The sequence below is a fragment of the Lutra lutra genome, chromosome 15, assembly GCF_902655055.1.
Source record: "Lutra lutra chromosome 15, mLutLut1.2, whole genome shotgun sequence".
Classification (NCBI taxonomy): Eukaryota; Metazoa; Chordata; class Mammalia; order Carnivora; family Mustelidae; genus Lutra; species Lutra lutra.
In genome coordinates, this window is record NC_062292.1 from 19,888,549 (window position 1) to 19,912,047 (window position 23,499).

At 41.0% G+C, this 23,499-nt stretch overlaps 1 protein-coding gene across 1 annotated transcript in view; it reads right to left on the reverse strand.

Moving 5' to 3' along the window:
• COLGALT2 (collagen beta(1-O)galactosyltransferase 2) overlaps positions 1 to 23,499 on the reverse strand; it is a 102,711-nt gene that overhangs the window by 29,215 nt on the left and 49,997 nt on the right. The window contains exons 2-5 of the mRNA XM_047704128.1: positions 14,172 to 14,282; positions 11,283 to 11,400; positions 8,453 to 8,587; positions 4,310 to 4,514 (exon numbers count right to left, since the gene is read on the reverse strand). Coding sequence (XP_047560084.1) covers positions 4,310 to 4,514; positions 8,453 to 8,587; positions 11,283 to 11,400; positions 14,172 to 14,282 — 569 coding nt within the window. The remainder of the gene's footprint in view (positions 1 to 4,309; positions 4,515 to 8,452; positions 8,588 to 11,282; positions 11,401 to 14,171; positions 14,283 to 23,499) is intronic.

Sequence of the window (23,499 nt, forward strand, 5' to 3'; positions counted from 1 at the left end):
CAAATGTAGCCTCTTGCAAAGTTATGATGAGATCAGGAAATGGAAGGAAAGTGATTTCATGTTTCGGTTGCCTCTTGATCCTAATTAGATGACTCATTTTACCATTCACCTTTCCAAAGCTTCAGTAAAAAGGGAAAGGAGACCTAGAGAAGCTGTCCATCAAATGTGGAGGGACAAGAAAGGTATTTTCACACAGGCAAGGTTATATGTATTATTTACTATCGCACTTTCTCAAAAAGCAACTGGAAGATGCGGGAAAAAGAGAAGGTGGGGAGGAGTAAAGGGGAGGAGAAGAGGAGGGAGTGGATCACAGAAAACAAGGAAGACCTGAGACATAATTGACAAGGGCGTCCCTATGGGAGGGAGGGGAAGGGTGTCTGGGGTTGGGGTCAGTAGGTGTGGTACCACTCAGATGCGAGCACATCTGAAGCCTCCAGGAGAGACATCTTCACAATCATGCAAAAAGAACATCTGAAAAATCGGACCATTCTAAGAGAGGTTTTAGACAATTAGAGCTTAGTTTTAGATTGCATAAGGAATAATAAAACTAAGCAAAAACCAAAAAGGCCATTTTTAATTTAAAGATGGAAGGAAAATTAACATAGTCTATAAGTGGCTCAGCGTGGAATTAGGTTTGCATCACTCTATTATTTTTTCTTTTTTAATTAAAAACATTTTTTAATTTAAATTCAATTAGCCAACGTATAGTACATCATTAGTTTTTGATGCAGAGTTCAATGATTCATTAGTTGCTTATGATGCCTAGTGTTCATTACATAACTCTAACAACAAAAACACTGGCCATGATTTATCTTAAATCACCATATAATTCTATCAAGAGGGCAGGGGAGAATGTGTTTGCACTGAGGGGGCACAGGGAGGATAGAGAGCTAACTCCTTACCTTCCATAGTGGACAGTCAATCCATAATGCCTCAAGCAAAATCAGAGAATCGAGAAGTAGCAACATGAGCACATTATTTAGAAACACAGATATAATACTACACATCTACCACCATCTATTAGAGTTAGGTGTCTGTCTTCTAGAAGAGGGGAATGTTGGTACAGGGGGGTAATGTGTAGGGGACTTCTAATTTTATAATAAATCTTGGAACACTCTTTGAACTCTTTGAACTACATACATGGGTAACTTGATAAAACCATAAACATTTTTAAAGGAAATGTGTTGGTCATTAGCTAAAGTCTATGAAGGAATCTGGTACTCTCAGTGAAAGCTACTACTGGAGAAAATTTTCTGTCCCTTCAGAAAAGAACGATAAATGAAACTATACCTCAAAGCTCTGTACTTGTCTTGTGAAAATATCATACATTTTCTTGTGCTCACATAGTACCTTAAACAGCAAATTGATATGCTTATTTTTAATTGATTTGATGACAAATCAGATTCGGAAGGGCTATGACTTGTCCAAGGTCACACAGTAAGTCATTAGCATGAAACCTTGGTCTCTAAAGAGCCAAAGCCAAGTAAGGGGACCTTATCTGCCCAGGGTTCTGAAGCCAAGTCTCAGAACCAGAACTAACTCTGAGTTGCCATTCTCGCACGTGGGAGGCGCGTTGATTACCAGTGCCATGTAGGAGGCAAATCTGCCTGCCCATCACCCACATCTCTTGCTTTTTTTGACTCAACAGCAGACATTCAGAAGATGACTGACTGGCTGGTGCTGGAGATGGCTCCTGTGGCCACGATACAAAGCCCACATCTCTGGCCACAATGGGAAGTGAACTCCTGACTTTGGCTTTCTTATAGCCACAGAGACTTGTCTATGACCCCTATGCTCCCCTCCGGGGCTAGATGAGTGGGAACTCCCCAGTGCACCAGCACACTTGGATTGCCCCTCCCACTTATCCACCACATGTGGTGATGACTGGAGTTAGAGGTGAAAGGTTAAGGATCAAGGTCTGCGGTTAGACAGTCCTGCTGGGTACCTGCAGGCTCTTGATTGCTTTTCGAACATTTTACAAATGAGCTTTAATGGGTGAAACACAGCTCGGAAGCTTCACAGAGTGAGAATAAGAGAATGAATATCATCTTTCATCAGGGGAGAAGGGGAGTGCTTTGCTCTGGATCTCCAAAGCTCCCGTGGGCCGTACAGGGCTCCCGGGCTCATTCTTGTCTCTCCTGGAAATACTTCTAGAGAAGTTCAAGTGCCACCTTGGAGCCACAGGACTGTCAGGAAAGCTCTTTCATTTCCCCCAAATGACAGTAATTCTTTCCTGCTTGACCCCTGATGCGTTCACGGTTTATGCCATAGGTGTGACCCTCAGCTTGTCCTGCCTCACAACTACTACCAAGGTTTCCACACGGGAAGACCTTATCTCCCCCAGTAACACAGAGCCTAACACGATGCCAGGCATGAAGGCAAGGCCTAGGGTATTGATTCCCTCTCCTTTCTCTTCTACCTCCTCTCTCCCCTGTTGAATCACCAGATAGCTTTGGGCCTCTCCACCTGTTTCCAATGTCCTGGGAAGGCCTATGGGAGTCTGACCCACAGAAAAAAAAAAAAAAAAAAAAAAAAAAAAAGGAAGTTTGAGTGAACAGGCCAAGCAAAGGACAGAGATGAAAAATTCCTACTGAGCCCATGTGACTCTCCAGTCCCAAATCCAGTTCTTGATTAAAAAAAAAAAAATCCTAATAATTGAGTGCTTGGGTCACAAAAATACCTTATGCACTATCAAAGAGGGCTCTGTTAGGCAAAGGCCATTACTGTAATTGTGAACAGTTCACTTTCTTGGAACATCTTTACTGCAGGCTTGGAAGCAAAGGGACTGGCACAACCCAAGGGAATGAGACGGTCCCAAGTCTGCTTTCCATCCTGGAGAAGTCAGAGCAAATCACTGATGGAGTTTTAAAAAGGCAGTTTCCATTAACTTTGACCCGAGAACCTTCATAAAAACTCCCAATCCAGATGAGGATAGGAACCCAGCTTTGGCCTTGACCCAGGGTTCAAGAATGCCTACACCTGTCCCAAGCGCCTAAATGGCTCTAGCAGCCAAGAGAAAATAATCAGCCTTCGCCATTTCCACCAAATATTCTCATTCCTACCAAGTCTACAACTGATGAGTGGGATACGGATGGCTTTAAAGATGGCCTGATGTGTGCGCTATAGCTTGAGCTGGTATCAACATTCTTACCTGCCAGCAACCTGCCTCAGTTTCCTGGGGTCCTGATCCACACGAGTGGATCACACGAGTTTATGCACCACCTGTCTGGTTTCTGAGCTCACTTTTGTTGGTGGTGAAGTGGCACTTTTCTGGCTCATGGATAGTGGGACCTGACTTCTCTCAGGAAGGTCGAAGGTCTCAGTGATCTTGAGAATACAGCCTTGCTTGAGGAATGTCGTATGTCTTCCTGCTGAGTTGCCATAGTGAATGAAAGCCTCCCTGATGGCATGTGCAGGGTGATACAAGAGAAATGACTTACCCTCCTACTGACTTTCATCCTCAAAAGCCTACCGACCCCACTGGAAATGTTTCCCAGTGGTTCGTGAAAGACTCGGCTCTGCCTTTCCTTCCATGGGGACTGTGGGAGAAACTGCTGGTTACCTCCACAGATCTGTCCCCTCCTCCTTTAGAGTAAAAGAACTGGGGCTCTAGATTGCATAGAATCAAAAGCACATTCTGAGCCCTGCTTCCAGCTATGTGTTGACCTGTGACTAAGTTCTGGCTAAGGGGACATGCATGGAAGTGACACGTTCAAGTGCTTAAATGAGAGTGCCCTTCCCTCTCCAACTTACACCCACTAGCTAGAACACATCCATAGAGATGAGCTGTCTTGGGTCATCCAGTTAGGGGCGATACTCCTGGAGGATGGAGAAGCAACAGAGAAGGAGCCAGGGGCTCTGAAAACTTTGGGGAACAGAGCCACTCTGCCAGTTCAGACTTTTTTAAAGAAGAGATGAACTTCTATTTTTAAAGCCTGGGGTCTTTGCCAGTGTTGTTTCGGGCTTCTGTCACAGTTTCCTAAATAATTAAAAATTCCTGTAGGGAACAGAATGACGCAGCAGCATCACAGAGAAGAAATCACCTGCTCGTGGTGGCTGCCACCAGCACTGTCTCCCCAGTAGTCAAAAAAAGAGAGAGTGGATTTCTGAGGAGGGGCCAGCCCTGGCTCTTGGTCATTGGTGCTCGCAGGGACAGCAACAGATAGTCCTGAATTGCAAATAAGTATCTCTAATACTACCTGAAAGGAAAGGTTTATATAGGCCCGTTTTATACGAAGATGCACAAAACAAAGGAGCTGGGTATTCGCAGTGTTTCCATGGTGACAGGACAACTGAACACAACCAGTACCTGCTTGCCGGCTGGAGAAGGCAAAGACAATGATGTCATCAAAGGTCCAGGTATAGTCCTGGTGCGGGGGATAGAACACCAGCTTGTCAGAGGCTTCCTTCCTGAGGTCAATCAGGAAGGTGGAGTGAACCATGGGGACGGGAAAGCAGCCCATCCTCTTCCATTCTCTGATCTGAAGGTAGTCTGGGGTGCGTTTATAGAAGCCCTGGAAAAGAGAAATAGGTGGGCTTTGTTCTCAGATCTGAGACCTTCATCTTTCCCAGTCTTCTGCTAGGTTCCTTCCTTCCGAGCCACCACCAGAGTTAAGGAGAAATCCCAAAGCAGAGTCATTTCCCTCTTCTTATCTGAGCCTAGGAATTTCCAACAGAGCTCAAGCAATGCTATTTGCAAAGAAAATAACACTTCATGGTTCTTGTTATCAGAAATAATTTTGGTTACAGCCTATCTTTGGATTTAATGATCTCATGAAAGTATATTTTATGTGGATGTATGATTGAATGTGAAGGGTAAGTATTAAAAGGTGGTGGGGCAGAGCAGTTAAAAGCACAGGTTCTGGTGTTTGGCTGCCCAAGTTCAAATTCTATCTCAGCAGCTTATTTTCTGGAGGTGCCGGTCAGGTGACTCAACTTTGCTGTGTCTATTCCCTCATCTGTAAACCAGGAACGATGACACGGTCTACTCCATGGGCTTGCCTATAAAAATTCGGTAAGGTAAAATCTGAAAATCGCTTAGAATAGTGACTAGCACCCAGAAAGCATCAAAAAAATATTGGCTAATACTAAAATTACTACGTTACGTGGCTAATATTTTTAACGAAATATGCAGTACTTAAACATAGAAACAGGGTCCTTCCATGCAGTTACTTACTCAATATTCTGGTGAAGCTGCCCCTGCTCCACACTCTTTTGGGGATTCGCCTTTAGAAAGTTCTTTCTGGATGAGCACACAGGATAACCAACCTCCTTACTCTGTGGTTTTGAACACGCTGGCTTGGAAAAACCCAGCTTGGTTTCCCCCCAAACTTAACTGCTTATTCAAGAAACATCTACTGGGCGCTTGCTGGATCCCAGGCACTGTGTTTAGATGCTGGAGACTTAGCAGTGAACAGGCATCCCCGGTCTCAGCCCTCATGAAATATGGCGTCCACGGGAGCTTCCACTCCAGTGGCACCAATTATATCTTGACTGTTGCCAAAGCTTAACTCTGTTCCAGAAAAGGTGATGATGTATGATGTATGTGAGAAGTTGTTACATGGATGTGGAAGCTTTGAAAGGCATTTCCAAAAATGTTCGAGGCTCATGGAATGAGTGTGAGCCAGTACCTTGAAGGGAGTCACAATACTCCGCGGACAGAGAACTTCTCCCATATTCACTGATCGTCACCTTATTTTATGGTCACGTTTTCTGCTGAGATGTCAGCACCCACACGTTAGGCACGGCAGCCTCTTCTATCTCTGCAACATTTCTTTCAAGGTCTAAGTAGTTGTTCTGGCTGAGCTCACCCTAACACTGACCATGTGATGACGTAGAAGGATCACAAATGAAGAATTTGAAAGATGCGAGTGTTAGAATCATCTTAACCTTCCTTTAGCTGTTTGATCTCAGTCCCTGTTTAACCACTTTGAGCTGACTTTTGTCTCCTGAAAAATGGGATTAAGGGCTGATTGGTCTGTCTCATGGGATTACAGAATGGACCACACGTGATAAGGTCTGTGAAGCTCCTTTGATAACTGTAATTCATTACGTGAAGTAGTATTATGGCTACAATGTTTTATTAGCCTTCAACTTAAGGATTGCTTAACATCCTTCAGTTCATGAGCATTCTTCCAAGGGATAAAGGCAACACTGGTTTTTTGAAGGACTGCCTAAGAACACATGTCAAATACAAAGTTCTAGACTACTTAGGAACAATATTCTCAGAATGAGAAGTTTGGAAAACTCATGACGATGAATCACTGAAACTCCTGAGTGTGAGCAGAAGGAAGCAGAGAAAATGAGAGCAAGAAAGAGAGAGAGAGAATGAATACCTCTTCTGCAGAGAGCAGAGGTGACAGATGTGTCTTTTTTTTTGACAAAAAAATGAATGTTTTTGGTAATAAATAATTCCTGTTCTTGGCCAGACAACACCAGGGTCATTTTGTTTTGGCTGTGTTTAAGGTCTCTGGAAACCAGGGCTGGCCTTTAGCTTATGAAGTCATTGCCTGCTTCTGTTCCTACCCTAGCAGAAGTCTGACTAAGGATGGTAGAAAGCCAAAAAAAAGATAGAACAAATTAGAATTGCCCCTAAGTTGCTCTCTATTTTACTGTGCAAAATAAGTGAGCACATTTCTCCTGTTTGCTTTTAATGATTAAAGCAAATAAGGAGATAATAAAAACCTAGAGGCTGTAGTTATGAGGGTAATCCACCCGTTTTCCTGGTGTCAACGCATAACTCATTAAAAACAGCCCTCGAGTGATTCTACCATGTAAAACACTGAAGATTATTAACCGAGAGAGTATGAATTTAAATGAACTTAATAAAACATCCTATCCCCAAGGAACTGAATGTCTTTTATAAATACGAACTGAACGTCTCCTTAAAAGAGATGTGGAGAGCCTGCATTCACGATCTCTCAGAACTGCAGGAAATAACTGGTCCCACAGTGGGCTAGAGCTACTGTTTGTCAGAAATTTCAGAAATTTTGCAAGCCAGCTGACATTTTGGTAGCTTAAAATCTGTTTAAAAAAATCATGTTAATTCCCACTGTTCTAAAATACCACAGACGGTAGCTTTGCATATTTTCTTCGTCATTCTATCACCAAGAGGCTACACTGCAATTACTTAACTTCCCATCACTTTGACAACATTTAAGTTCTTTCACCTGGTGAGAGTAGCGACTCTATCAAAACCGGCAAATGTGGGGCACCTGGGTGGCTCAGTGGTTAAGCCTCTGCCTTCGGCTCAGGTCATGATCTCAGGGTCCTGGGATCGAGTCCCACATCGGGCTCTCTGCTCTGCAGGGAGCCTGCTTCCTCCTCTCTCTCTCTCTCTGCTTGCCTGTCTGCCCACTTGTGATCTCTCTGTCAGATAAATAAAATCTTGAAAAAAAAAAAAAAAAAACCGGCAAATGTGACCAATCAGGGTTTTTCCCCAACAGAGAGCTAGTTGTCAAACATTTATCAGCACACCCCTGAACTCATTCTGCATCCAAAACCAAACCAAATATAAAAGAGGGACTCAAAATTTAACCCTTCGAGCATCAGAACACAGTTAACATGCATTTTTCCCCCTTAGCACAGCTTTATTCCATATTTGATCGGCTTATCTCTTTAGTTTACCTAACTTATTAACTAGAGACTTAAAAATACAATCACCTCGAAGCATTCACTGTAAGAGTTCTAGACTTTGAAGATTTTACAACGGAAAAGAGAGATGATGGAAATGTAAAAAAATGTTGTGTTTCACTTGAATTTTGTAAAAACCAGCTACCATAGCAGCTCTGATTCTTAGACATCTTTGGGGATAAATTTGGCAACATATATCAAAGGTCATCAAAATATGTATACTCTTTGACTCAGTAATTCTACTTGTAAGAGACTATCCTAAGAACATAATATTAAATACAGAAAAATGTACACTAATCATCATGGTCATTATAATAGATAAAAGTTGCAAACAACTTGACTAATTTCAAACTCCAAGAAAGGTTAAGTAATTTGCATTACAGCCACTTGATGATATAGTTATTAACAACATGATGTTATCTAAGAAGTTAGAGTGGTGGTGTGGGCCACATAAATTTTTTTTTTTTTTGCTTTTTTCCATTTGCAACTTTTTCTATAGTGTTCTTATGCTTTAATATCAAGAAGTCCTATTTAAAAAAAAAATCTCAGAATTGGAGAGGAAAAAAGTACAAGTATCAGTAAGTTTTACTGGTTAAGGCTTCTAAGAGTAAGTTCATTAGAATATTTTCTTCAAAATTCATTAATACAAAAGAGCTCCTTGGATTATGCATTAGACATGGATTTCCTTCTTTTCCTGAACATACTTACTCCTGTAACACCCTGACACACAAGTTTCAAGGGAGGAAGTGAGCAAAAAGGCCAATGGGGCCATGGTTGACATAATGGCTTCCTTGTTAAAACCCATAGCCATAAGACTTGCCTGAGGTGTGATTCCGCACCAGAAATTAGAGTACAGGCCCCGAGACTCCAGCATGGGTGCCACAATGGTTCTGTTTTCTGCAATCATCAGACTGAGGGTTTGTGGATTAGTCAGGAAGTTGTCCACATCTATGAACTAGGAAAGGAAAGGATAATGTCAGGTGAAAAAGTACTTTTCAGTATTAGGTTCAAGACTAACCCAGCACTTCTGAAGGATCACAGAAACTTGCCTGTGAGAAATGGAATCAGTCATTTATGTTCTCCTTATTGAAACTTGTTGAGGCCGGATGGCATTCATTTGGACAAAACGTATCTTTAGACTCACGTCCACATGTCTAGCTCTGCATAAGGCACCAAGCAATAACTCGATGTTACCATACCAGGTTCACACTCAACCAGCACTCAACTCACACCTTGGTTGTGGTTAATAACCACTGATAGCTCCCAAGAGCTCTTAAAGGGTCATCCAAAAACACTCATTGAGTGCCCAACCTAGGTACAAATGAACAGGCTTATTTAGGTTGTCCATAGGAACACCAAAATGGCCCAAAACAGATCCATCAATGCCATTTTAATGTTACAAGTATAATTTTTGTTGAACGTATGTAATACCAACCCATGAAACTTTTTGCTCTCTTAGCAGAAGCTATCTTCGCAGAAACTTTTTGCTCTTTTAGCAGAAATCAGTGTTAACACTGATTCATATATAGGGATAGTTTAACAATAGATTCTATTATATAAAATAAATAATCTCACTGAACTGTACACTTAAGGAATTAAAATGATAGGTTTTGTGTTATGTATATTTTACCACACACACACACAAATAATAAATTCTTATGATAGTCAATCTGTTTACCCAAAAACTTGGGACTCAGGATATGTAAGCTTTAATGAAAATTAAACAGCTTTATAATGTTAAATGTCATTTTAAAAAAGATTTTATTTATATTTTGACACAGAGAGAGAAAGCAAGAAACAGAACACAGGCAGGGGGAGTGGGAGAGGGAGTAGCAGGCTTCCCATTGAGCAGGGAGCCTGATGCGGGGCTCGATCCTAGGACCCTGGGAACATGACCTGAGCCAAAGGCAAATGCTTAATGACTGAGCCACCCAGGCGCCCCTAATGTTAAATATCATTAACTTGAAAATGTATATGAAATTATTTGTATTGAACAGATGCATGTGACAAATTATTGGGCTGATTTTTATTGTGATTATGGGCTGGGATGGACATAGGTCTAAAGTATTCCTTTTAGGAATCAGAGTTTAGTGATGGAGAGCAGATATTGACAAGTCTAATAAAACCATATTGTGTTTGCTTTGATAGTATTTGTAATATTGTCCTGGAAAATGCTCACCAAAAGAATTAAATGGATTTTGGGGCTACAGATGAAGAACTTGATTCCCAGAAGATTGTGGGGGAAAAAGCCCCTGTCAAAAAGGGAAATGGCAACTGTAACAACTTGCAGCCTAGGAAGATGTCCTCCTTTCCAAGCAAGTTAGGTTCCTAGAGGACAAGGACAGAAGATAACACTGATTTTTATCATTAAGTCCAGCATTTTTCTGGACTGCTCCCAAAGTTCTAAGAAAAGTGATGGAACCTCTCCACAGAGTGAAACTCTCCACGAGAACCCAACATAATTAGGAGCAACCAAGAAGCCAAGCATGAGATGCCATTCCCCTTCCAGGGCTGCAGAGCCCTGACTCCTCCTTTAACTGGGCCATTTCTCAGGATTGTTTGTGAAGCTGGTAACTTTGAAAGACGAAGTCACATATTTTTCCCAGAGAACGAACATGTTTGCTTACTGCTTGCTATAAATGCAGTGGGTGCCCTGAGTTCTGGGTTCCTCAGCTGTGCTACCAAAACCACTGGATGCAGAGCACCCATCTCAGCCCACAACATCCCCTGTGTGAGAAGTGGGGGTCAGGGAATGGCCACAAGCATGCTGATGGACGTGCTATTTACTGTAAGCAAGAATCCATTGTCTCTTAAAAATAGAGGGATGACATCCCCCAAATCACTGAGGAATAAAAGGGAATGGAGTTTTGGGGCTATTAATTTGAATCTTTTTTTAAAGAATTAGTTTTTTATAACTGAAAAAAATTTCTGAAGAGTTATTAAGTATCTTCCCTAATAAATCTTTTAAAAAGGTGGGGAGGGGTGTGCATGGGTGGCTCAGTCAGCTAAACCTTTGACTCCTAGTTTTGGCTCAGGTCATGATCTCATGGGTCTTGAGATTGGACTCCAGGTCAGGTTCCATGCTCAGTGGGGAGTCTGCTTGAAGATTCTCTCCCTTTGCCCCCTCACTCACTCTCTCTTTAAAATAAATGAATAAATCTTTAAAAAACAAAAAAGAATCTTCCTGAGCATTCCCTATGAACTGAAAGGATTTAGAGTCTCTTATCCCTATTACATGAAAGAGATCAAATAATCCAGGAGTTTTTTTTTTGCTTTCTCACTGAAAATTCATGTCAAGAGAGTTTTGAGATGAAATCCAGGTACCCCAATATGGAGTTCCCCAAGTTTTCCCCTGTGTCTTTATTAAAAAGTGGAGGAGGGCCTCCTGGGTGGTTCAGTCAATTAAGCCTCCAACTCTTGATCTCAGCTCAAGTCTTGACAGGTCTTGATCTCAGGGTCCTGAGTTCAAGCCCTGTGTTGGGCTCCACACTGGGCATGGAGCCTACTTTAAAAAAAAAAAAAAAAGTGGGGGAGTTGGTTCTTAAACAAAAGGTTGTTTGAATGGCTCCCATAGTCTCAAGTTTCAGACAATTGATTTAGACATATTCTAGATAAGAGTTGTCAAGAAATCAAACATCTTTTTTTTTTACCAGAATGTAGTCTGACCATTTTTCCCTCGCAGTTCGAAGGGCTGCCTGCCGTAGTTTCATCACATGGGCAAATCGGGAGCCTGGCCAATGCTTTGGTCCAATTTCATCAGGGTAAGACCTAAAATATAATAATAATAATAATAATAATAATAATGATAATAGTAATAATAACAATCATAGGTTATAATTATTGAGTGCCTATATATTCCAGGCTCTGTCCTAAATGTTAATATGCACTCATTTCAGCTTCCATCAACCCTAGGAGGTAGGTACTATTATTGTTATCATCTTCAACATATTACAGATAAGGAAGCAGAGATTAAGTAATCTGTGGCTTACTGTACACAAGAATCTTTATATGAAATAGTTCAGTGGCTTCTAAGAAGAACCTACAGAGTCCTTACAAGATTAGTACCTTGTACATTTCACAGACAAGGAAATTGGCTCTGAGTGGTCAAGTCATTTGCCTAATGCTGCACAGTTAATAAGGGGCACAGCCAGAATTTAAAACCAGGCATAACCCCAAAGCTCATATTCCTAAGCACTTTTTAAAATATTCTGCCATCAAATAAATTTAAAGATTTTGCAGCATAAAAAGATGAATTTCCCAGGAAAAAAAACAAAGTTAAAATTACTTGATCAAGTATCAGTAAAGGACTCCACAGAGCTGAACAGACTGACTTATCCCAGGAGAGTGAGATCATGGAGCAGATGCATAATATCATTGGAATCTCTATCAACACCTACAAAACAGCCAGGGCAGAACTCTCACATGGCCATGTTAGTAAGTGGGTTTGGCATACCCTCAAGAACCGTTCGGAAAGCTTCCAACTGGTGTGGGTGTTGATACTGTCACAGTAGCCATCATTTCAAGTTCTAGCTGCTCTAGCTATAGGAAATAAACAATATGCCAACTATACATACCTATGTAATCATGAAAACATAATTATATAAATCATATTAACAAAACTATGTCTTGTACAGGGCCCAAGATGTCTTTCCAATTATTGCTTCATTGAAAATCAGTGGAGTCCTGTTTTTCCCAATATATTACCCCCAAAATGCCTTCACTAATATTTTTCACACTGACCTTGACATTCAATATATTTAGTCAGGATCTGGGAATAGAGAAAATTACCAGGGTGCAAGGTAGTTACATAGTCTTTTTGGCTGTTCTAGTTGGGCCAAATTCCATTATAAGAAACTCCAAAAAAGCATTCAAAATATTTTATAGTGTTCAAATTTCATTGGTAAATTTTGTTTGATCTATGGACCATATGCTGGGATTTGAAAAATATGTGTATACATATATAATAAAACTATTACATATAAAAAGACTAAAAAAATCTGTTCTGGAATGGCATTTATTATTATTATTATTATTATTATTATTATTATACAAATTTGGCTTTCAGCAAATGATTTATCCTGAGCAAAAATTCAAGCAACTCAATTTATTCTACTTCTACAATTTCTTAAGCTAGAATTGCAGTAGCCTTGGGAACATTTACAATAGTTGGTTTTAAATACACTTATTCATGTTGTCATTTGCTCATTTGCTTATCCAACAAGTATTAATTTAGTGCCTGCCAAGAACATAGCACTGGGGAAAAATACGAAGTATTTATATACTGTAACCTCTGCCAAAGAACCCAAAAATCACTTCGAAGAAATACATAAATTACACAATTAATTAACAAAGTTAGTTGCATGTATTGCTGTGTCAAAAAGATGATGTAGGAAATAAATAATACAAGTATTGAGAAAAGGGTAGATCTTTGTAGCTGGAATGATTAGGAAGAGTTTTCTGTAGTAGGTGGTGTTTGGCATAAGAGCTGGTTACAAAGACAGAAAGAAAGGGCTTTCCTGGAGAACAAACTTGCATGGGTAACAGCTTGGGGTTGAAAATAAAAGGAACATTCTAGACAAAGCAGTTTTCTTTTGGGAAGAAGCAAGAGATATGGGTGCACCGCTGTTGGTGTTAAGTTCATGGAATCTTTAGTCTTAAATTTTTTTTTTTTTAAGATTTTATTTATTTGACAGAGAGAGAGAGAGATCACAAGTAGGTGGAGAGGCAGGCAGAGAGAGAGAGAGAGGAGGAAGCAGGCTCCCCACTGAGCAGAGAGCCCGATACGGGGCCCGATCCCAGGACCCTGGGATCATGACCTGAGCTGAAGGCAGAGGCTTTAACCCACTGAGCCACCCAGGTGCCCCATGTTCATGGAATCTTTAAAAAGTGTAAGTCTGAAGAATTTGAACTCTATTCTGTGGGTACTGGAGAGCCACTGGAGTCCTTTTAACAGAGAAATTGAATCACATCATTAGTGTTGTAGGTAAGTTGATTTGACAGTAGGATATGTAGGAGGATCTTGAGGATGGACACAACCAAGAAATCGCTATGGTTAAAGGAAGAAGTGACCTAAATGCCCATCAGTAGGGGACTGACTACTCATTATCATTATGGTACATCCATATAATGGATACTATGCAGTCATAAAAATAATGAAGAAACCCCTAAATTATTGCTATGGGATGATGATAAAAATATGATAAGTAAAATAACATGGTATATATAAAATATGCAAACTTTTCACTATGATCCAGCAAATATCAAGACATACACACAATAAGAGGAAATAATATCAATATTTTAAAATATATCCTGTGGCAATTTATTTGTGAACTAAGGAGTACCTGAACTTGGGTGGTGGCTGCGGGAGTAATATGAAGATCTGTCAAAGGGAGAAATGGCAGGTCCTTGTAACTCACTAGACACAGAGATAACCAAGAAGTCATAAGGGCCTCGAAGATTAGACACTTGAATGACTGGAAAACTGGTAAAGGGAAGTGGGATAAGTAAAGTTCCCAAAAGGTGGTCTTTCTACTCACTCTGGTTCATCCATAGGCCTCCATTCCACATAGTGATAGAATCTCTGCACATTTTTCAACCACTCCCTGAGTATTTCTGTTGTATTATCCACATTGTGGTCTGTGGCTGCCCTGCATGAGAGAAAGTACAATATAGCTCAGTTGCCATCCAAAGAAAGAGGGGAGAAATCCCAAAGATCCCAGACTAATTGAAAGGAAAATGGCAAGTTCTAAGAGGGAAAAAATGTATATATGAAAATGACGTTCCTCATGGTCCATATTAGACAACAGATTCCTGAAGTGAGAGATATTGCTTAGAATCATTTTTGTGTCATTAGGTCCTTAAAACAGGGCTCAGCAAATAGCAGAATCAATAAGTGTTTGCACTAAAACTGTATAAGCAGAAAATGAATTAAGAGCAAGTTAACAAATCTTTTTTGGAAATTTTTCTACTTGGCTTAATTTTTAGTTACCCAGATGTAAACTCTGCCTTTTAACTTCTGTGACAAGTACCATCAATTTAAGCAATAATTCTGTTGCATTTTCTTTTCAAGTTTGTTTGCAGATCACCATATAGGTATGGTAATCTGCTAATTACAGTTAATCTACGGTACTGCTAATCACACACACTCCAGGGGAAAGCAACAGTTTCCAAAATAAAACACAAAAATCTAAGTTATCATTACCTGTTTTGGATTAATGTTACCATTACTTACACAAACTAGAGTACCTTCAAAAGTCTTCAAATAATGTATGCAAAACTTGTTTTTACCTTAAATGTTTAACAAATTGATCCATGTATAAGAGCTTAACTCACTTATTAGAACAAAAATACTTTCAAGTTTTATTGCAAAACAAATCCATGCTGTATATAAAATACATGACTAAAAGTTATTCAGAATATCTAAAAAAGGAAGCTATATAAGTCAACTGGAAAGGAAAAAGAAAGTGAGAGTTAAAATCCTGACATCAAATTAGGTGGAATTCTGGCCATGACAAAGAAAGCTACTTTATAATGCTAAAGGATACAATTGACATCAAAGATACAATAAATATGAACATCCATGTAACTTCACAGAGTACAGGGGTTGACAAATTTTCTTTAAGAGCAAGACAGTAAATACTTCAAGCTCACAGGCCATACACTCTCTGTTACAACTACTTCAATCTGCCTTTGTAGCAGGGAAGTGGCCACAAACAATACGTAAATAAATACGCATTGCCAAAGGCCAATAAAGCTTCATTTACAGGAATAAACAATGGATCTACAGGCTGTAGTTTGTCCATGCTTGATATAATGGAAAGGATGGAAATTGCAAGGAGAAACAGAAACACCAATAACAAGAGATGCTAGCATACCACTTTTTTTTTTTTAAGGATATTATTTTTTTAAGTAATCTCTACCACCCAGCGTGGGGCTCGAACTTATAACCCCAAGACAAAGAGCTGCAGACCATACCACTTTCAGGGAAGATGGTGCAAACGGTAGGAAGTAAATAGACAGGGGATCTATAGAACACAACGAGAGAGAATATGCTCTCCTTTCCTGTGCGTGTGGAACGTTCTCAACAACTGACCAACAATTATACTACACGGAAAGCCTCCACAAAACTGAAAGAATATAAACAACATTCTGCGATAATAAAGCCATAAAATCAGAAATTGGTAATAAAATAAAAAACCAAAAAATTCCACTAAGAATTCTCTATTCAACAACTATCGAGTGAAAGAAGAAGTACCAATCAATTTCAGAAATTCTAAAAAATGAACCGTGAAAACACTACGTGTCAGAATTTTTAGACACAGTTAAAGCAATGTTCACAGAAAAATTCTGTTTTACAGCCATCAGTTCATACAAGTAAGTGGGTTGACTTCCTGCAAGGAAGCTAGAAAAAAAGCAACAAAGCAAACAAGCATAAAGAAAGAAATAATAAAGGAAGATAGTCCAGAAGCATAAAACAGAAAAAGGATAGAACTAATAAATTAAAATTTTGCTTTTTAAAAAAAACTTTTATTTTTGTAAACTCCAGTATAATTAACATACAATGTTGTATTAGTTTCAGGTATATAATATTGTGTTTCAACAATACTCTGTTCGGTGCTCACTGTGATATGTGTACTTTTAATCCCCTTCACCTATTTCACTTATCTTCCCACCAAAATCTCTAAAATTTTGCTCTTTTTGAGGAAAATCAACAAAGCAACCCTTTATTCATCTATCAAGACAACACGATATATAAAATAAGAATTGCCAAGGATGAAGGGAATATGATTGACGTGGAAGAAATTATTGAATTACTTTGCACAACTCAATGAAAAATAAATTTGAAAACTGGATATAATGGAGGATTTCCGGGCGCCTGGGTGGCTCCGTGGGTTAAAGCCTCTGCCTTCAGCTCAGGTCATGGTCCCAGGATCCTGGGATCGAGGCGGCATCAGGCTCTCTGCTCTGGAGGGAGCCTGCTTCCTCCTCTCTCTCTACCTGCCTCTCTGCCTACTTGTGATCTCTCTCTCTGTCGAATAAATAAATAAAATCTTTAAAAAGAAAAAAAAATGGAGGATTTCCTAGGAAGATGCATGTTAGCAAAACTGACTTCAGGAGAGATATAAAACTTGAACAGAACAATTACCAAGGAAGAAATGAAGAAAGAGGGACAAGAAAATAGGCCCAGATGGTTTCACGGGGGAATTCTAACAGCTTTCTTAATAGACTAGATAATTCCAATGCTATGTAGCTTGTTCTCCAGGGTGTAGGAGAAACAAATAAAAATTCCAAGTTCTTTTAATAATGCAAGAACAATATTAATATCTAAACCTGATGAAGAAACACACACAACTTCAGACGAATATCTTTTAAAGAATATACTGCAAAAATCCTAATAAAATATTAGCAAACAGAATCTAACATCCTAATTAAGAAAATATTACACACCATAGCCTAGGATTGTTCCTTATAAAAGGAAATCCATTAATATAATTCACTATATTAACAGACCCGAAGAAAAAGCATATAATTACTTCTGTAAATGCTAAAAAGGTCTTTAATAAAATTCAACATCTATTCCTGATTTTTAAAAAAACCGTATTGAATAAAATTAAAATAGGAAGGAAGAAAGGAAGGGAAGAAAAAAAGAAAGCAGGGAGAGTAAACAGAAGAGTCATGGAAAGACAGAGGTGCCTGAGACTCTTAAAAGGGAATAAAAATGCTTAGAATTTATGGGCAATTTAGCAGTCCCTCCTGGAAGGAAAAGCCAGGGCCATTCTCAGGCGTAGTGGTTCCCTGGGAACGTGGCCTTGATAAGAGCAAATGAAGAAGTACAAACAGTGTTCGCTTCTTCCATATACAGGCAATTTCAGTAAATAGGATTTTGCTAAATCCAATCTGTGATGGCTTTTGTTCTTTCTATTTGAGCTTTTGGAAGTCACTATTCCGCCAAAAGTAACAAAATCTTTAAGGGAGAAAATATTCAGAAATGTTCAAGAGAAAAAAAATAAATTGTTAAGCAAAGCAGAGTGGAGCCCCATGTTACAGAGGGGGTACATTTCTATAAAACACCAAGTAACTCGAACCTACATACTTGAAGTCATAGGGTATAGAAAAATGGGGGATAGAGGTATAGGACTAATTGAAAATTGCTTTATAAAACGGATATTTGAACTAAAACTAGCCTTGCTGAAAATATTATTCCAAAAAATAGATTAGGAGCTGATACCAATTGCCAATTTAATCTACCTTCTTTTTTTTTTTTAATATATAAGATTTATTTATTTATCTTAGAAAGAGAGAGAGACAGCATGAGTAAGAGGGACGGAGGGAGAGAGAATCTCAAGCAGGCTCCACACTGAGCACAGAGCCCACTGCGGGGCTCGACACCGACCCAAGATCATGATCTGAGCTGAAACAAGAGTTGGAGGCTTAACCGACTGAGCTGAGGAAAGGCACCACTGCGTCGAAGCCCTTCCTCATCATTTTAACAAAGTCAGTCTCACTGTATGAAATTTATTTTCCTGCTGTCCAGACTAAACAACTCCAAAGTCTGCCTAAGGATCCACTATTCACAAACATCCTTAGACCTCAGCTGCTTGGGTGTATGCAAAGACAGAGATGTCTCATTAAAAAGAGAAGCACAGTTTTAAAATTCTCTCTTTCTGGAGTGAAAACAGTTTCCTACTCAGTTACTTCCCCAAATTGTTAAGATGTTCTTTGTTCTCAGGCTTCCCAGGAAATGCACAAATCCTCAGGCTGTGGTCGGAAGTCCAGGGACACTGGGGTTTGATGTGTGGGACCGATCTCCTGCACTGCCCCATGGGGGAGAACAGCGCTGACCCCTCCGGCCCACTGAGGAAGACTTGCGTTCCACCTCCAGACCAACTGCCCTGCCCCTCCACTCCCCCAGCCCAGGCAAATAAACAGAAATCCAGACAGACTCTTCTAACTACTGTTTCTTTCATCCCTCTGAAAAAAAAAAAAAATTAAAAAAAGAAGTGTTTCTCTTTGAATACATAATCACAAAAGCAGGCGGGTGCTGGTCTACTTGGAGAATAGAGAGAGAGATAGCAAAGGCCCAGATGTGAGGTCCTGGGAGGAAACAGGAGGCTTCATGAACAGCTCTATTTTCAGAGCCTTGGAGCATAGCACCAAACAGGGTGGTGCTGTCCTTCTGGGAGTTTCCACAGGGAGCTAGATGCAGACAACAGTGCAGCCAAGAAGGACTTTTCCATCAAGCTGAGAGGCTGAGGAGACAGAACGTGTGACCCTCTTCGGGGGAAGTCGAGGCATCTCTCCCAACTGAAAGCTCCTTCCAGTCCCACAGATTAAGAGCCTCGGGTTGGCTAGCATCCCCCATCAGACTGGGAAGGACACCCTGCAAGGTACCAGACATCACTCAGGGAGTCCTTGAAGAAACCCAGTGATATAAAGAGACTTCTGGAGAGGCGACGTGCATGTGACTGACAGTCGCTTGTCAAACTGGAAAACCAGGGCCTGTGGAAGCACAGGCAGGCCCTGGCAGAAAGAACATGCTCCCTGGAAGTGAAGCCTTTGGATTTTGCCACGGTGCTCCCCGCTGAGGAGAGGCACACTTAAATCAGCAGCCCCCTCCCTCTCTTCCCTGGGGCTCTCTGGCTCGGGGTAAGACAGCGAGGTGCAGTCAGCTCTTGAGCCTGGCCAGTCCTCACATGATGGAAACGTCTCTGCAGGCCATGATGTGACAGTGGCTTCCCTTTACCTCTAACAAGCACCAGACCACTAAGTGGTCTCCCTCCACCTTTGGCAGAGCTGTGGCCCCGATATGCCTGCCGTGCTCGTGGTCAGTCCTCTCTCTGTGCATTGGTCCTCGCTGGCTGCCTTTGGAGCGAGTGTTTGCAATGGAAAAGCTGGTAGACACAAGTGGAACATCTGCTTGGCCTCAGAGGGAAGTCTGGGCCATTACTCACCATGACGCTGGCCTGCCCATCCATTTTCTCTCGGATTCTGCTTCTAGTTCCCGTCTCCTCCTCTCTAGCTGTGCCCATCAGCAAAGGCCCGTAAGTCTCAGGTTCAAAACCAAATTAGGACTTAGGTAAACCCAGACTGCAAATGCAATCAACAGCGGGGTGCAGGGCATCTCCTTGGTGAAGGAAGTTCCCCGGGGCCAGCAAGGGCATTGTCACTGTTACAGGGAAAAGTGAGAGCTCATGGAGCAGACCAGTAAATAAACACGTCTGCGGGATGATACAATTTTACTAGTTGGTGGTGCCAGAAAAACAACACTGGGATTTCTCTGGCAATGTCTGCACACACTGACATTTCTCCTCATTCCAGAAGGTCAGTTTTCATTCCTCAGTCTTGGCTCTTACACTAATAGCCAACTTGCAATAATTAGAACGGACTCATTTATTTTCACCATGAGTCCTTCTGAGCTTGTGAGGGTTAAGTGCAGCATTGGTGAGCGTAGGGGCCCTAGATCCATGCTAGAGATGTGGGTGGGCTCTCTCAGCAGGGGGAAACCTAGATGCTGAGGGCACGGTGCTCCTGATTACGTCCCTCTGCGATGACCCTCCGGGATTGTTCTCAGCTCCCTGGCCACCCCAGAAAGCCTAGACTTTTGAGGAGACAGAACAAGAGGACTGCACTCAGTGGGCCAGAACAAAGGCAACGCTGAGCGGTGTCTGCTCTTTGCTGCCCCAGAACCTGCAAAATACAAACCCCAGAGGCTCACGGGAAGGGTGATGGCATGAATAACAAGATGAGTCATCGCCTCAACCATTCACGCCATGACTAGTAAGTTGGCAAAAGTGAATTTTCCGACATGGAACTTCAAAGCCTGAACTACCCTCTTAGCTGCCTCTTGTGTTCATCCAGCAAGGAGAGACTCATGGGGATAGAACATAAAGAGCTCCCACCTAAAAATAAGGTTCCCCTTTTTGAAGCAATGAGTGAAATTTATTTTCTAGAAAGCTCATGTCATCAAGTCCTACCACTTTGGTCTCTGCTCTGAGGCAAAGCCTCACCAACAACTGTTCTGCCAAGAAAAAGAGCTAGGCTTGGCACTTGGCAAAATATGCCGATGGATTCTTGCTTCTTGGTTACTGTGTAGAGTTGTTTAAAGATCTAGAATCGTCTGCTGGGTGAAAACTAGATCTGGGTACAGTTTAGGATATGGACATGGACTGGGGAGCTGGGGATTTCTCCCAGCAAAAGCCTTTTCCTAGGTCTCACCAAGGGTATCAGCAGCAATTCTTCCTAATGAACTAAGAAATCAGGAAAGCTCACTTCTCATGGAACCCTTCTGACCAACAAAATAAATGTTTCTACTCCCTCAAGATCCCTGCTCGATATGTCCCATTTTAATCCCAGACACAATCATAGGCCTTACACATCCGAAGACTGGCTAGGAGTGATGTTAAAAAAAAAAATCTGTTTCTGGAAATGCAACCAAGCAATGAATCAATTTCATTCCTAATGGGTAGGAAAGAGAAATGGTAAAAATTGCCAACCGACCAGTTAAAAGTTAATTCAAGGCCCAATACATCGTATTAAATTGAAGAAGAGCTTAATTTAACATTACAAATGAGCCATTCCTTGACAATTTGGTTCTGAGGTACAGTTTGCCTCTCTCTATGTCAAGCACCCCTCACCCGTGTGTCATGCACTCTCCCATGTTGAGCCCTATAATTAGCTCAGATAGCATTATTTTTCTCTCTCCATCGTATAGAAGAGAAAGCTGAAGATGGAAGGCAATGACTTGTTCAAGTCATGCAAATGGCGGATCTTAGAGCCTGGACTTTTCCTTTCAGGCCTCGGGTGCCCCACTCAACCCTAGTGCAAACTCCCCTACCACACTCACCCACAGAGACTTCAAGTCCACCTGGAAGATTGGAAGGCATTCTCTGTCTTGTCAAGGACCTTAATCAACAGGACCAGAGTGATCATCTCAGAATGAAAGGAGGGACTTGTCCCAGCAGGAAACAAAGCAAGAAAGTGGGAAGATCCATTAGTTCCCTTTGAGCTTTCTTCTTAATTGAAGTAGAGTTGGTGCACAATGTTACCTTGGTTTCAGGTGTACGACACAGTGATTCAACAACTACATGTTACACTGTGCTCGCCACAGTACAGCTAACATCTGTCACCAAGCTTTGTTGAGGTTTGCTACAGCGTCATTTTCCTTGGAGTCAAAACTCTTGGAATTCTATGCAAATATCAGCCGCAGTGTCTGAGACAAGATAAATATGTTTCTCATCTGTGTAAATACTCTTTTTCCTGTGTTTCTTCCCCTTTGCCCTTTGTCTATTCTTCTCCCTGCTCTTTTTCACCCACTCTTCATTTCCTTTTTTCTCTTCCTTGCTGGATTTTCCAGATCTGTTGAGTTTTTTCTTATGTGGGTGTATCCTAAAGAAATGGAATTACTTGTGGAATATATTCCTGCCTTGTCAACAACTACAGTCCTGATACTAAAGAGAAGACACACAGGACCTAGGGACACACTCTCCAGGAGCCCTAAAGTGCACCAGCACCCAAACACCTCGGGGTGGAGGCGATGCCTGAAACCTGTAATTACACAGTGATTCTCTACCCATCCTCTCAGCATTGTAATTAACTCGTCCTCTGTCTCTCTCCATCGACCAGAGTCTCTTCCGTGAGGACAGGAGAATCCCAGCACCTAAGAGAGTTGACTGTGTAAAACACGCACTAATCTGGGCCTGGTGAATAAATGAATGAATGAAGAATTCAAGAAAACTTTCCCCAATCCAACCCAAATGCCCACAAAGGCCGAGCACAGATAACGTCAAGGAGTGAAAGGGACCGTGTCCATATGAGCTAACAGTGTGAGAGAAGAGACACCTGCAGGCTCCACTAGATTGTTGCCATATTAGAATGTGTGTCCAGAAAGGCTAGATTTTCTATTGTTTCAAGAGGAGCTAGATATCCAGGTTTTAGAGATAAAGGTCTGTTAATATCCTATAAGAACTCTTAGGCTGAAATGCCATGATCAATTTCCACCATGACAAGGGACCTCTGGAAACCAGGGACTTGGCACAAAGGCCACATTAGGTCGGCTCTTAACTGCCACAGTCCATCCACCTGTGCACATTTGGGACACAGAGCTCAGTAATTAAATATTTCAGATATGGCTGGGAGGATAACAATGCCACTCCCCGGCTTTCACAAACACTGAAAGCATTTTCAATGAAAAAGGAAAAACAAACATGCACAGGTTGGGCAAGGTCTAAATAATTCTCACAGTCAAATAGTAATAGAATCAGAAAAAGAAGGTTACAGCCACTACGGAGTGAGCATAAGGGTGCACGTCTCACAAACACCACACAGAACCTCTTTTTGCATTGCACCAGAGGCCCACTTACTGCCCACTTTTAAACATAATAGCTTTTCTGAGATAGAATTCACATATCTGACATTCTCCCAGTTAAAGCATACAAATCAGTGGTTTTTAGTATATTCACCAAGTTGCACAACGAGGGCCATGATCTAATTTCAGAACATTTTCATCACCCCCAAAAGAAATCTGTACCCACTAGAAATCACTTCATCTTCTCCGGCCCCTCATAACCACAGGTCTATTTCGTGTCTCCAGGGATTTGCCTTTTTTGAACATTGCCTATAAATGAAATCATACCATTGTGGCCTTTGGTGTCTCACCATTTTCATTCAGCATGTATGTAGGGTTCACATACAGCATGTATCAGTAACTCCTTTATCTTTATGTCCAAGTAATACTCCGTGATATGGATACGCCACAGTGTGTTTATCCATCCATTATTTAATGGACATTTGGGTTGTTTCTACTTTTTATTATAATTATTGCTGTCATGAACATTCATAGATGAGTTTTTGTGTGAACCCATATTT